Genomic DNA, 15805 nt, shown 5'->3' with positions numbered 1-15805 from the left:
CCGTCACAGAGGATCAACACTTTGCCCAGGAGTTTTATATTCCACTCAAGGTGCGCGATTTATAGCTATTTTTATACCCGGTAAGCCTGGGAGTTTCATGACACAGCTACCGGGTTTAAGAGTAGCAGGGGTTTCTGCTCCGTTGCCCGTTGCCATCCATTTCTTTTTGCTAGTTTCTCTGCGAGGGACATGTTTGCACCCGTTTCCGGAAACCCGCCAGCCCTCTGGAGCGTCCCGCCTGCGTCTCTTGATGCGCTTACTTAATTCGGCTAGCATTATGTCGAACACTAGGCGTCTCTTCCCCCCCCCCATTTTTTCCTTCCCTTTTTCCTTCCCCTACCCCCATCCTTTCCCTTTTGCCCCCTCTCATCCCACCATCACCCTCCCAACAATCCTTCCCATCCCCATTTCCCTATCCCTTACCCTATTGTACATTTCCGTGAGCATATCCTGCATACTATCTCGAGTCTTTGGGGTGGGCAGAGGGCTGGAGCCTGGCGGTTGCCCCCCCAGCAGCCCTTCGGTAGACTAACCCCCCCTCCCCCCCGTGCTGTCCCGAGCGTCCCCCGGATTCCTGCCCGGTCTCTGTGCTGGCGGCTCGCCCGCTCGCCACGCTCCCTGCCTCCTCTGGGGGGTTTGAGGGACTGTTGATATCTGCCCTATTGCACTTCCTGTCCCTTCTTTTTGCCCCCTGTGTCCTTTTCTTGACTGCCGCTGGTGCCCCCTGGCCCCTGCACCTGATGGTTTCCCACCTCCCCGCCCCTCCCCCCGGCTGGCGTCATCCCTGGGTCGGCCCGCCTTTTAAGTACCCGCACCAGTACCGTGGCTCGTGTTCCCTCGTATCGCACTCGCCCCTCGTCCGTGCCTCTAGGCTTCACGACCGTGCTTTTGTAGTCTCTGTTCTCGCTTGATGACCTGCTTGCGGACTTGTCCCATTTCACCACTCGTTTGTGTCTCTTTTCCGGGGCCGTTCGCGTCACACCACTCGCGCACGCTCTTCGCTCTGTGGCTTCACCCCAACCTGGCATCGTTCAGTCTGTTCTGCCTTGCATCCGTTCCTGTTACCTGTCATTTGGATCCCTTGGCTCTGTGTGTGTTGTGCGTTGGCGGTATGTGGTGTTTGTGGCGCATGTTATTATTGTATTTGGGGCTAGTGTCATCCTAACCTTGTCATTACCTTACCCCCATTCCACCAATCTAACCATAGCTGTATAGACTCCAAACAAGGCCTTAGATGGCTGTTCATCCTGCCGCTTCCAACTGCTGCTCAGCCTTGACTCTGCTGTCACCGCAGCGCTGCAAATGTCCCATATGGACAGCTCCTAAAGCTCCGTTTTTGTGTCTAATAGCGGATTTCCGACTCTCTTGCCAACTTTTTTTTGCTGAGCCTCTTACCAGCACAGTCATGGAGTTTGGACCTAAGAGCGGGTCTGGTGGAACCCACGCTGTTTGTTAGTGTTCCCGGTCGCACGACGTTCCCCGCTTGTCTCCATGTATTTATCAAGCTCCAGCACATATTTCCATGGCAATTGCGGTGGTTAAAAGTGGAAGAGGGTTTGAAGGGACGGTGGGGTGGGGGAATGGTTGTTCCATCAAATGAACTCCTCAGCCCTCTCACTGTTTGGCAGGCATCCTGGGCTTTGGCTGAATTCCCTAATATCTAGATATGTTATTGAAGCCTGTTTCTTGTCTGTTATGGGGGTGCCAGTGCAGTGACTGTCTTCTCCTGCTTCCTATATTGGACCTGTGCCAAACCCAGGCAGGGAAAGGCCATATTTATGTCTACACCAAAGTGTACACCAAGTCTCTGTCACCATCAGCAGTAGTACAGGCAGAGCCACCATTGACCGTCTATGGCAATGTACATTTGGCAATTCCTCGTTCAAACGTCCAAATCTCGGTACACCAGAACACTACAGTCAAGAGCAGCGCGGTGGCACAGCTAGTAGAGTCATCACCTCACGACGACAGGCCCGGTTCGATCCTGACCTCGGGTACTGTCTATGTGGAGTTTGCACGTTCACCCTGCGACCAAGTGGGTTTCTTCCCACATCCCAAAGATATGTCAATTGGCCTCTGTAAATTGTCTCCAGTGGATGAGAACGTGGGGTCACATAGAACCAGTGTGAATGGGTGATCGATGGGCAGTGTGGACCCAGTGGGCTAAAGGGCTTGTTTCCATGCTGTACCTCCGAACTATACGAAACAGAGTCCATGCAGCGTTCCATAGAAACAGAACCAAATGGTGTTTCTCGTAATGAGAATAAAAAATGATGTTAAATGCTCTCCTTTCCTTAGTGGGATTGAAAGAGTGAAGTACCTGCCGACTCACCTCCTGATACTGCTGTTCAGTTTATGAAATGTTTTCAACATTAATAACCATGATCAAAGGGTTTTTTCCCAGATCTGTCTCCAAGTAGCTAGTGCTTCTGCCCTGATCCTGCTGGATGTGCCCTCACTGACGTTCAATGTAGTCTCCTTCAGCAGCAGAAAATAAATCATCTATTTTGGATGTCGTTAACTGGACAAAGGAATGAGATCTTATCACTTGGGAAGCAGAGTATTGTCTTTCTGTGGCCATGCCTATTTAGTTTAGGGATACAATGTGGAAACAAGTCCTTTGGCCCACTAGGTCCATGCAGGTCATCAGTCACCCATTCACACTGGTTCGATGTTATCCCATCTTCGCATCCACTCCCTACACACTAGTGGAAATTTACAGAGGGCCAATCAGCTAACAAACCCGCATGTTTTACGGATGTGGGACAAAATGGGAGCACCGAGAGAAAGCCCATGTGGGCACAAGGAGAACGTGCGAACTCCACACAAAAACACCACATGAGGTCCAGATCGAATTACTGTGAGGCAGCAGCTCCACCAGCTGCGCCACCGTGCCACAACTATACCAGTGACGTGTGGGTGAGTTTGTTGTGGGTGGATAGAGCCCATCATGAAGCCTGCCCAGTCATGACCCCTCAATACAGGGGTGTGAAGTTCTACTAACTCCCTCCTCCCCACCAGGTAGGATTGACTGTTGCCTGATCATGATTCCAGAGGCATTGACCCACTCTCCGGCACTTCTCCCAAGTTTTCCCCAGACCCAAGCCAGTGGACACTCCAGGCCAGTCTACCAGGGGCCATCTCCAACCATGTATTCCACCGATCCACTCCATGTGGTATTCCCTACAGGCGTCAAACCCTGGACAGTTTGAGAGCGACACAGATGTCCTGTGGCAGCGTGGCCAACTTCCGGACACGGTCTTCCACCACGGTCGAGTGGGTATTAACACAGACCGTCCTGATGAAGCGCTGGTTGTCCATGGCAACGTCAAGGTCATGGGCTCATTAATGCACCCATCAGATGCTCGGGCAAAGGAGAACATCCAAGAGGTGAGAGGGCAGCACAGCGGCGCAGTGGTAGAGTTGCTGCCTTACAGCGCCAGAGATCCGGGTTCGATTCTGACTACGGCTGCTGTCTGTACGGAGTTTGTATCTTCTCCCTGTGAGTGGGTTTTCTCCGGGAGCTCCAGTTTCCTCCCACACTCCAAAGACGTACAAGTTTGTAGGTTAATTTTAGTTTAGTTCAGTTTAACGATATAGCGCGGAAACTGGCGCTTTCGGCTCACGCGGTCCACGCTGCCCAGCGGTCCCCGCCCGCACATTAACACTGCCCAACACCCACTAGGGATAATTTTTACATTTTCCAAGCCAATTAACCTACAAACCTGTGCGTCTTTGGAATGTGTGAAGAAACCGAAGATCGCGGAGAAAATCCACGCAGGGCACGGGGAGAGCGTACAAACTACAAATTTGGCTTCAGTAAAATTATAAATTATCCTTCAGGATAGTGCTGGTGTACAGGGTGATTGCTGGTCCGTGCGGACTCAGTGGGCCGAAGAACGTGTTTGCACGCTGTACCTCTACAATCTGAGGTCTGAAGTAAAGAGTGCAAATGAACTTTTCTTGAAAAGATTATTTAACCATTAACCATTAATCAAGTTTCTCAAGTGAACACTAAAGTGAGAGAAAACCTTCTGAAACATTAAGAATTTCCTGAGACTGCCCAGACTTACAGTGAAAAACTTTGTTTTGCATACTATGCAATTAGACCAGAGAGAGACTAAAGGAATGACAGAATATCAGAAATAGAAACATAGACATAGAAACATAGGAAATAGGTGCAGTAGGCCATTCGGCCATTTGAGCCTGCACCGCCATTCAATATGACCTTCTCTGTAGTCTCTCTATGGCAAGAATGTCCTTCCTCAGATTAGGAGACCAAAACTGTACGCAATACTCCAGGTGTGGTCTCACCAAGACCCTGTACAACTGCAGTAGAACTATGAATGCTAACATACCATACTAAAAGAGAGCTTGTGTCCATAGGACTGAAATAAAAGACCATGACAATTTTCTTTGAAAGAAAGTCCACATCAACCATCGATCATCCTAGTTCTATATTATCCCACTTTCTCATCCATTCCCCACACATTAGAGGTAATTTACTGAGGCCAATTAACCCACAGATCTTCAGGATGTGGGAAGAAACCGGAGAACCCGGAGTTAAACGGTGGGACAATTCTCTCCAATTTCAAACCTGCTTTATTCTAGTTTAGACTTTTAGACTTTAGAGATACAGTGAAGAAACAGGACCTTCGGCACACCAAGTCCACGCCGACCAGCGATTATCCCGTACACTTACACTATTCTGCACACTAGGGACTTACTACTTACTAAAGCCAATTAGCCCTACAAACGTATACATCTTTGGAGTGTGGGAGAGAACCGCAGCACCTGGAGCAAACTCATGCGGTCACAGGGAGAACGTGCAAACTCTGCACAGACAGCACCCGAGGTCAGGATTGAATTGGGTCTCTAGTGCTGTGAGGTAGCAACTCTACCAGCTACACCACTGTGCGTCCCATTTGTGAAGATAAAGAAAACTTTAATGATTCAGGTGTGGGTTTCGTACAATGTAACTCCGTCTTTTCCTTTCAGAGAAAGTATGTGCTTCTTTTAAATGTAGTCGTTCCTTTGGACTGGGTTTGAATTAAAAGTCGTTCCCAGAAGCATAGACCAGTGTGCATTCCTCTGCGCTGTGTCCAGTTCATGGGTTTTCCAGTGTGATGGTTTGGGCAGCGAGGCAACCTTGTGTTGGATCATTTCATGCAACTTGATTTTTGGGGAGGGCATCTTCAAGCTGTTTTTCTATCATGGCAGGTGGACACCACAGAACAGTTGAGGAGGATCACACAGATGCGGCTCGTCCAGTATCAGTACAAGCCAGAGTTTGCTGCCACAGCAGGCCTGGAAAATGGTTCTCAGACAGGTATGCTCCAGTTGGTCGGAGGATGGAAGGGAAACAATTGCTTCCCAGGTCCCATGGTTGTCTATGGACTTGGCATTCCAGGCTTCAGGTGGATGTGGGGTCAATAGACAATAGGTGCAGGAGTAGACCATTCGGCCCTTCAAGCCACCACCGCCATTCAACGTGATCATGGCTGATCATCCCCAATCAGTACCCCATTCCTGCCTTCTCCCCATATCCCCTGACTCCGCTATCTTTAAGAGCCCTATCTAGCTCTCTCTTGAAAATATCCAGATAACCGGCCTCCACCGCCCTCTGATGCAGAGAATTCCATAGACTCATAACTCTCGGTGAGAAAAAAAGTGTTTCCCCGTCTCCGTTCTAAATGGCTTACCCCTTATTCTTAAACTGTGGCCCCTGGTTCTGGACTCCCCCAACATCGGGAACATGTTTCCTGCCTCTAGCGGGTCCAAACGCTTAATAATCTTATATATTTCAATAAGATCCCTTCTTATCCTTCTAAACTCCAGAGTATACAAGCCCTGCCGCTTCATTCTCTCAGCAGATGACTGGCCTGCCATCCCGGGAATTAACCTTGCAAACCTACGCTGCACACCCTCAATAGCAAGAATGTTCTTCCTCAAATTAGGGGACCAAAACTGCTCATTCCATATACCCAGCACCCTGAAAGTTGCCATTCAGGTTCCTATTAAATCTTTCTCCTCTCACCTTAAATCTATGTCCCCTGGTTGGTGATTCGCCAAAACTGGGTAAAAACATATCTAAAAGTGCATTCAACCTATCTTTACCTCTCATGATTTTATATACTTCTGTAAGATCATCCTTCAGCCTCCTACTCTCCAGGGAATAAAGCCCTAGCCTGACCAATCTTTCCCTATAGCTCAAAGGCTCAAGGCCTGACAACATCCTCGTAAATCTTCTCTGCACTCTTTCCAGCTTAACATCATTAAGCTTTTTAATCAGTATCTTAACAGGTAGAAAAGCTGGGACCTGGGATAATAAATAATGTGTTGGAATGTAGCCATCATGAACTGGACGCACAGTAAGTGCTGGAGTCTGCAAGTTCAGATGTAGATACGAGGCACTGCAGAGGCAGACATGAAAAAAGACACAAAGTGCTGGAGTAACTCAGCGGGTCAGGCAGCATCGCTGGATAACATGGATGGGTGAGGTTTCAGATCGGGACCCTTCTTCAGACTGAGTGTGGTGGGGGGAGGAGGAAAGCTGAAAGAGAGGAGGGGTCAGGACAAAGATTGGTCAGGGATAGATGGATGCAGGTGATGGGGAGGGGTGTTTCCCGACCCAAAACGTCGTCTATCCATATCCTCCAGAGATGCTACCTGACCCGCTGAGTTCCTCCAGCACTTTGTGTCTTTTTTCATGTCAGCCTCTGCAGTTCCCCGTATCTACATCTGAACGACGGATTTGACATTGGATAGCACCTTGTGGTGAATATATACCAGCACAATTCCCAAGATAGACATAAAGTGTTGGAATAACTCAGTGGGTCAGGCAGCATCTCTGGAGAAAAAGGATGCGTGACCTTTCTGGTCAGAATCCTTCTTCAGAACTAGTTACTCCAGCAATTTGTGTCCATCTTCAATATGCTGCCTGACCCGTTGAGTTACTCCAGCACTTTGTGTCTACCTTCAGTATAAACCAGCATCTGCAGTTCCTACCAGCATAATTCCTAATTGCACTCATTCAAACGCAACTTAGATATACAAAACATTTTTAATTTTGGCATGGCAATTTTCTTTCACTGCTACTATTTTTGTGATATTAATCGTGCTTTTTCCATCAGGTGTCATTGCACAAGAAGTGAAGGAAATTCTGCCTGAGGCAGTGAAGGAGTCAGGGGATGTGGTCTGTGCTAACGGAGTGACCATTGAGAATTTCCTGGTGGTTAACAAGGTAGGGTTCGCCCTCTGGTGGCTAGAGCAGATATAACAAAGAATCCTGTTCTCACCTCCATACCTGCAGGTATAACACCTGATGATAAGTTTAGTTTAGTTTAGTGTAGAGATACATCGTAGAAACAGGCCCTTCGGCCCACCGAGTCCTGCTGACGAACAATAACCTGTCACATATTTCTATTCTACACACTAGGGACGATTCACAGAGACCAATTAACCTGCAACGTTTAAGAAACATTTAGACAGGCACATGGATAGGATTGGTTTAGACGGTTATGGGCCACATGCAGACAGGCTAGTGTCGATTGAACATGTTGGCAACATGTGGGCAAGTTGGGCCGAAGGGCCTGTTTCCACACTTGTATGACTCTATGACTCTACAAACCTGCATGTCTTTAGAATGTGAGAGGAAACCGGAGCGCCCAGAGAAAATCCACACGGTCACGGGGAGAATGAACAAACTACACAAGACAGCACTCATAGTCAGGATCGAACCAGGTCTCTGCTGCTGTGAGGCAGCAGCTCTACTGCTGCACCACTGTGCTGCCATTTTTTTCCCCAACCTCCCTCTGTAGCTGAAACGCTATCTAATCCAGGCAGCAGGCTTGTTGAAAAGTCCAAGAGATGCCCAGTTACAGGAAAATAAACATAGAAACATGGAAAATAGGTGCAAGAGTAGGCCATTCGGCCCTTCGTGCCTGCACCGCCATTCAATATGATCATGGCTGATCATCCATCTCAGTATCCTGTACCTGCCTTCTCTCCATACCCCCTGATACCTATAGCCACAAGGGCCACATCTAACTCCCTCTTAAATATAGCCAATGAACTGCCCTCAACTACCTTCTGTGGCAGAGAATTCCAGAGATTCACCACTCTCTGTGTGAAAAATGTTTTTCTCATCTCGGCCCTAAAAGATTTCCCCCTTATCCTTAAACGGTGACCCCTTGTTCTGGAACATCCGTATGTTTCCCACAGGGAATTTATTCTAGATTTATACCAATGCAGAAAGGCTATTCATAGGAACTAACAGTCCTAGGATACCTAGTGTGGTGGAAACTTCACCTGAAAAATGGAATAGGTTTGGTGGGATTGAACTGTGAGTTTATGCATTTATTTCCTTTTATACTTCCTTTTATGCAGAGCTTATTAAAAAATGGTTCCTTGGGAGAATTTATAGATCAATGCAAAATCTTCGATGAAGAGCAGCCTATTGGCACAGCTGGTAGTGCTGCTGCTTTCCAATGCCTGAGATCCGGGTTCCACCCTTAACTCGGTTGCTGCCAGTGTGGAGTTTGCGCGTTATCCCTGTGGGTTTCCTCCGGGTGCTCTGGTTTCCTCCCACATCCCAAAGATGTGCAGGTTTGTGGGTTAATTGCCTCTGATAAAGTTCCCCTCGTGTGCAGGGAGTGGATACAAAAGTGAGATAACATAGAACTAGTGTGAATGGCTGATTGATGGCTGGTGCGGACTCGGTGGGCCAAAGAGCCTGGTTCCATTCTGCATCTCTAAACTAAACTAAACTAAACTAAATATAGGAATATTAATGTTCTTAAAGTAGTGAATGGACAAACTTTGATTGTTTTCCCTCTGAAGCGTAGGAGGTTACGGGAAGATCGGGTAGAAGTTTATGAAATTATGAACAGTATAGATAAGGTAGACAATCAAAACCGTTTTCCAAGGATGGAAATAACAAAGTCTAGAGGACTTAGCTTTAAGGTGAGAGGGACAAAGTTTAAAAGAGGGGTGCAAGTTTTTTACACAGCAGGTGGTTGGTGCCTTTTCAATTATATAATGCAATGCCATAATACCTGTGTCAGTATAATACCCAATTTACTTAATTTTGATGCTGGCCTTTTTGCTTTTCCTTCCCATTTCTGTCCATGCAGGAACGGATTTTCATGGAGAATGTTGGGGCAGTCAAGGAGCTTTGTAAACTAACTGACAACCTCGAGACACGGATCAACGAACTGGAGACATGGAGTCGGAAACTGGCCCGGTTAAAGCGTCTGGACAGCATGAAGTCCACTGTCAGTGGGGGGACACTGAGGTACAGGAATGCAGCCAGAACATTGAGAGATGAGGGACCTTGTGTGGGCTTCAGCCTGGTTTGTGAGTTAGCTGAATAGTTTTCCAAGTCAAAATGGGCTGGATTGTACTTAATCAAGATACAACATGCTGGAAGATGTCAGTGGGTCAAGCAGCATCTGGGGAGGAAGTGGACAGGTGTACGCTTTGGGACTATACATGATAACAATTAAGCTGTCCACAGTGTACAGATACAGGATAAAGTGAATATCGTTTAGTGCAAGATAATGTCCAGTACAGTCCAATTAAAGATAGGTTGAAGGTCTCAATTGAGATAGATGGGAGGTCAGGACCACTCGCTAGTTGTTGATAGGATGGTTCAGTTGCCTGATAACAGCTGGGAAGAAACTGTCCCTGAATCTGGAGGTGTGTGTTTTCAAACTTCTGTACCTCTTGCCTGATGGGAGAGGGAAGCAGAGGTGAGACTGGTCCTTGATAATGCTGGTGGCCTTGCCAAGGCAGCATGAAGTGCAGATGGAGTCAATGGGAGGGAGATTGGTTCACGCGATGGTCTATGATTCTCTGCAATTTCTCGCAGGCTTGGATTATTACTCTTGATACAACCAGTTCACTGAGCAAGATACATTAAAGAAGAATACATAAGGAGCATTGCATTAAGAAAACAATTATTTTTCTTTACAGCCAAACGGGCAGCCATTTTAGTCGGGCTGGAAGTGGGCAACATAAGAAGAGGCATCCAAAGATTGGTGACAAGGTAAGGATGCAGAGAATGGTAAGGATTTAAATTGTGAATTATACCCAATCTCTGTATTTTGATATTTCATTCTGTCAGTGTTTATATCTGTTCAAATCCTAGGAGAGTAGTTTATGTATTTGAATTCAGCTTATAAAAAATTAGAGACTTAATCAATAAATGTTGTTGGGGTGTCAACAACTGGGGTAAATAACAAATGATTCACAAATGTTGTTTAGAGAGGGAAACTAGTCACCATATCCATTTCTGGTCCTGTATGAGGCTTGGTGTGCTCTTGCAATCCTTACTGTGATTGTATCAATTGTGACAACTAGAAGTGAGGAATTAATCCCATCCTCCCATTAATCCCATGTCTTGATTACAAAATAGTCAAAATAAATATTTGCCTCTCTTGAGCAGCACAGTGGTGCAGCGGTAGAGTTGCTGCCTCACAGCACCAGTGTCCCGGTTTCAATCCTGACTATGGGTACTGCCTGTACCGAGTTTGTACGTTCTCCCTGTGCCAGCTTGGGTTTTCTCCGGATGCTCCAGTTACCTCCCACACTCCAAACACATGCAGGGTTGTAGGTTAATTAGCTTCGGGAACATTATAATTTGTCCCTAGTGTGTAGAGTAGTGCTAGTGTACAGGGATCTGTGGTCAGTGTGGACTCGATGGGTCAAAGGGGCTGTTTCCACGCTGTATCTCTAAAGTCTAAAGTATAAAGTCTTCTAACTCATCTCAGTCTACTTTTGTTACCTTTAACTATGATTATAACTGGATCTATTTCTGGTTAATTGTTATTACCCACATATTATTAATAATCAAGAAACTAGTCTGAGGTTAAAAGAACTCATTTGTTTTAATTTTAGTCTTAGATATACAGCTTGGAAACAGGCCCTTATGCCCACTGAGTCCACGCCGAGCATCGATCATCTGTTCACACTAGTTCTATGTTATCCCACTTTCCCATCCACTCCCTATGTACTAGGGGCAATTTATAGAGACCAATTAACCTACAAACCTGCACGTCCTTGGGATGTGGGAGGAAACAGGAGTACCTGAAGAAAAATCACGCGGTCACAGGGAGAATGCACGAACTCCACCCAGACAGCACCTGACGTCTGGATTGAGTCGTGGTCTCTGATGCTGTGAGGCAGCAAATCTACCATCTTAGTTTTAGCATTAGTTTTGGAGATACAGCAGGGAAACAGGCCATTCAGCCCACACCAACCAGCGATCACCTGTACACTAGTTCTATCCTACACACTAGGGACAATTTACAGAAACCAATGAATGTACAAACCAGCACTTCATTGGAATGTGGGAGGAAAACCACCATTTCATAAATTAAAACTAAACTCACAGTGTACAGACTCTAAATGTCTTGTAACTGATGATGTTCTCACAGCAAACTTAGGAGATTTGGAAGGGAATTGGGAAAAGGTTTCTGAAAATTGACTGACATCAACTCCATGACTTTAAAACTATCTGCAATGACAGTTCAGGTGACCGTGTACTGTAACACAAACTGCCTCCTAAAGAGAACCATTTATGTTTCCATTTCCAGGCTCCATCTAACCCAACAGAGCAAAGTTGCCTGAGCCAGAAGTTCCTGCAGGGCACCATCATTGCTCTGGTCATCATCATGGCATTCAGGTAAGTGCTAAGAGTTATAGACTTCAGACTTTAGAGAGACAGTATGGAAGCAGGCCCTTTGGCCCACTGAGTCCTCACCGGCCATCGATCACCTCATACACTAGCACCATCCCAAACTCTAGGGACAATTTACAATGTGACCGAAGCCAATTACCCTACAATTTATACGTCTTTATAGTGTGGGAGGAAACCGGAGCACCCGGAGTAAACCCATATGGTCACAGGGAGAACGTCCAAACTCCGTACGCATAGCACCCGTGGTCAGGATCGAACCCGGGTCTTTGGGGCAACTCTACCACTGCACGACCGTGCTACCCTTGCAGACCTTGTAGTTTCAGCCTGCCACTTGCAAAGGTTCAATGATACATCTTCTATACTGTCTGGCGAATTTACAGAGAGTTTTTTCTAACACTGCCCAGTCAGCCTCTCTATAAGACTTTGCTCAAATCCTCTGCCATCACAGAGGAACACTCATTTTACACTGAACATAGTGAGTTCTTCTATATTCAGAAACTGAAAACCCCGCAGCCCTATTCTATTTTTTTCCCAACTCCACCTCTCTTTCCCACCCCCCCTTGGATCCGCCCAGACTCTCACCTATTTCTCCCCTCCATGCCCACCCCCCTCTACTTTCCTCTCCTTAGTTGCACGATCCGCAACTCTTCAAACCTGTCTCACACCAACTGTTCTTATCGCTGTCCTTTATTCCACCTATCTGTCTATCACATAAAAACAACTTGCCTGTGTTGTCCCATGGCCTGCCACACATTGTCCTGCCTTCCCCCTGTTCCAGCTTTCTTTTGCACCCCTCCACAATCAGTTTAAGAAGGGCCTCGTGCCAAAATGTCACCTATCCATGTCCTGCAGAGATGCTGCCTGATCCACAGAGTTACTACACCACAGTGTGCCCTTCGCAATATTTTCTAATAATACATCAACTCTAATATCCTAGACTTCCATCTTCCAATCCCAATATCTGGGGGTATCACAAATCCCGATAGTTCACAGCATTCCCCATCCCTAATGTAACACTCTGCTCCACAACTCTTTCCTGATATTCCTGAGTGTCTCACATCCAGGCCCTGATAGACCACAAGATTGCACATCCAAGCCTTGATATCTTACAGGGTCTGCTAATAGATCTTGGTCCATGCTTCAGACCTCCAGTGGCCAGAGCAGCGAACATATAACCTGCTTGAGCCTTCTTTTTGCAGGGAATGGAGGGATATGGATCATGCACAGGCAGATGAGATTCATTTATCACGGCATAAAATTCGGCACAGACATTGAACCCATTCCTGTGCTGTACTGTTCCACGCTCTATGTTCTTAAATTGAGATTTGATCTAACTTGTTTTCTTTTTCCTCATCAGCGTAATATCCATGACCACTCTTTACGTGCTAAACTTGCGAAATGATGATGATGCAGATGCTGATGGGTAAGTGAATGGTTGATTCCTTAATCAAGATGTCCTTGTGCAGAAAGGTCCTAAGAAACCAAATAATTGTTCCTCTTTTCTAGGGACAGGTTTCTCGAAAATTAACAATGTCTTGATCAACTAAAGGTGCTTCATATTGAAATTGGACCTTGGATGATGTTGTCGTTTTTGTTGTTTGTATCATGCATGCACGCGTATGGTGCGTGAGTGTGCATACATGAATGAGCACATAAACACACGTGCACACAATGTTCTATCATTGGATATGATCATAGCTACTACTTCACCTGATCCAATTTTCTGCTGCCACCCATGTACCTAAGATTTTTGTCCTTGAATATACTCAACGGTTGAACATCTAGGATCAAGGAATTACAAAAAATCATGAATGCACAAATATAGGGGAATCAAGAAGCAGAGGACACAAGTTTAACATGAGAGGGACAGGATTTAATAGGAACCAGAAGAACAATGTTTTCACTCAGAGTGCGGTGGGTACATGGAAGAACTGCCAAAGGATGTAGTTGAGGCAGGTACTGTAACAATAGTTAAAGACATTTGGATAGGTACATAGATGCCCAGGGTAGGAGGTATCAAGAACCAGAGGACACACGTTTAAGATGAGAGGGGAAAGATTTAATAGGAACTTGAGGGGCAACTTGTTTTCACTCAAAGGGTGGTAGGTTTATGGAAGAGCTACCAGAGAAAGTAGTTGAAATAGGTAGTTCAAAGGTCTTTTGTTGTCACATATGGTACAACAACATTTAAAAGACATTTGAGCACAAAGCACTGGAGTAGCTCAACGGATCAGGCAGCATCTGTGGAGAACATGGATAGGTGATGTTTCAGGTCAGGGCCCTTCTTCAGACATTTGACCAGGTTCAGGGATTGGACAGGTTTAGAGGGATATGGGCCAAACACAGGCAGGTGGGACTAGCTTAGATGGGGGTATCTTGCTCAGCATGGATGAATTCAGGTGAAGGAGCTGTTTCTGTGCTGTATGACTCGATGACAACATCTCCTGGTCAGAGCTCCAGAGAACTGTGAGCTATATGTAAACGTTCATAGAGGTCACAGTGTCATGCAGCATAGAAACAGGCCTTTCGGCCCAACTTGCCCATGCCGACCAAGATGCCCGAATTCACATAAAAAACAATTAAATCTCAGCACAACTCTTGACCACTCATTGACAATTCTCTTGTTAATCCAACAGCCTGATTATGGAAGTATAGGTAGTTGAGGATCTTTAGTTTTAGTTTTAGAGATACAGCATAGAAACAGGCCCCTTCGGCCCACGCAAACCAGCTATCACCCGTTCATTAGTTCTATCCTACACACTAGGCAGGGGCGGAAAACCCGGGGGGGCCAGAGGGGACACGCCCCCCCCCCCCCCATGTTTTAAGAGGTGGGGGACATCCCCCCCAAGTTTTTGTGATCCCGATTTTAAAATCGCCGTTTTTAGCGCTGGATTGAGCCTCCGAAGCCTCGCGCGTGTGTGTGAGTGAGCGCATGCGCGCGTGGCCGCCAAAAAATGGTGTCCCCCGTCCCCTCCATGTTTTGATAGTGAGTTCCGTTCTTGACACTAGGGACAGTTTACAGAAGCCAATTAACCTACTAACCAGCAAGTCTTTGGGATGTGGGACGAAACCGGAGCACCTCGAGAAAACCCACGCCATCACAGGGAGAGCGTACAAACTCTGTACAGACAGCACCTGCAGTCAGGATTGAACCCGGGTCTCTGGTGCTGTAATGCAGCAACTCTACCTCTGCGCCACTGTGCCGCCCATTCTGCTAAATTGTGTTTGCCAGCTTTGTTTGCTCATTATGTAACTACGGATAATTCTGTTCTATATTCAGACCTTTTGGAAATGTAAAGCCAGAAGCAACCGCAGCAGAAAACCACTGGCCTACACCTCTGGGCTGGCATCGGACTGTTGGAGCACAACATCCAGGTAAGTTAACAAAAGGACACAAAGTGTTGGAGTAACTCAGCGGGTCAGGCAGCATCACTGTATGACATGGATAGGTGATGTTTTGAGTTTGGGGGGGGGGGGAGGGCGGAGGGAGGATTCAGGTCCCTTTGATTGTTGGGAAGAAGCTGTTCTTGAAGCTGGAGGTCATGGTTGTCAGACACCTATACCTTCTTCCTGAAGGCAGGAGTGAATGACGACATGGCCAGGGTGGTGTGGGTCCTTGATGATGCCAGCTGGCTTTTTGAGGCAGTGCCTCCTATAGATTCTTTCGATGATAGGGAGGTCGGTACCCAGGATGGGCAGTGTTCACCACTTTTTGTAATCTCTTTTATTCCTGGGCATTCAAATTGCTGAACCAGGCCGTGATGCAAGCAGTCAACATGCTCTCTACCGTACACCTGTAGAAGGTCAAGAGAATATCCATCGACATACCGAATCTCCGCAATCTTCTAAGGAAGTAAAGGCAGTGATAGGTTTCCTTTATGATTGCATTAGTGTTTAGTTTGGTTTAGAGATACAGAGCGGAAACAGGCACTTCGGCCCACCACGCTGACCAGCGATTGTTACAAGGGAACAGCTTCAAGGGTCTGACCCGTAGAACAGAAAAACGCTCATTCGTCAGTTTAGTTGCAAATCAGTTCTATTGACAAGAGAGGCCAAAAAGAATTCTTGCCTTGGTATGCGTGGGGTCCGTTTTACAGCAGCACA

At 46.6% G+C, this 15805-nt stretch overlaps 1 protein-coding gene across 4 annotated transcripts in view; it reads left to right on the top strand.

The window, feature by feature from the left end:
* Positions 1 to 15805, top strand: part of myrf (myelin regulatory factor) — a 154700-nt gene that overhangs the window by 120040 nt on the left and 18855 nt on the right. For all 4 annotated transcript variants that reach the window (XM_055649569.1, XM_055649571.1, XM_055649568.1 and 1 more), the window contains 8 exons: positions 3190 to 3390; positions 5221 to 5329; positions 7134 to 7243; positions 9135 to 9295; positions 9976 to 10048; positions 11598 to 11686; positions 13059 to 13124; positions 14982 to 15076. In XM_055649569.1, coding sequence (XP_055505544.1) covers positions 3190 to 3390; positions 5221 to 5329; positions 7134 to 7243; positions 9135 to 9295; positions 9976 to 10048; positions 11598 to 11686; positions 13059 to 13124; positions 14982 to 15076 — 904 coding nt within the window. The remainder of the gene's footprint in view (positions 1 to 3189; positions 3391 to 5220; positions 5330 to 7133; positions 7244 to 9134; positions 9296 to 9975; positions 10049 to 11597; positions 11687 to 13058; positions 13125 to 14981; positions 15077 to 15805) is intronic.

The sequence above is a fragment of the Leucoraja erinacea genome, chromosome 18 (assembly GCF_028641065.1).
Source record: "Leucoraja erinacea ecotype New England chromosome 18, Leri_hhj_1, whole genome shotgun sequence".
Classification (NCBI taxonomy): domain Eukaryota; kingdom Metazoa; phylum Chordata; class Chondrichthyes; order Rajiformes; family Rajidae; genus Leucoraja; species Leucoraja erinaceus.
This window is presented reverse-complemented; position numbering and strand designations above follow the sequence as displayed.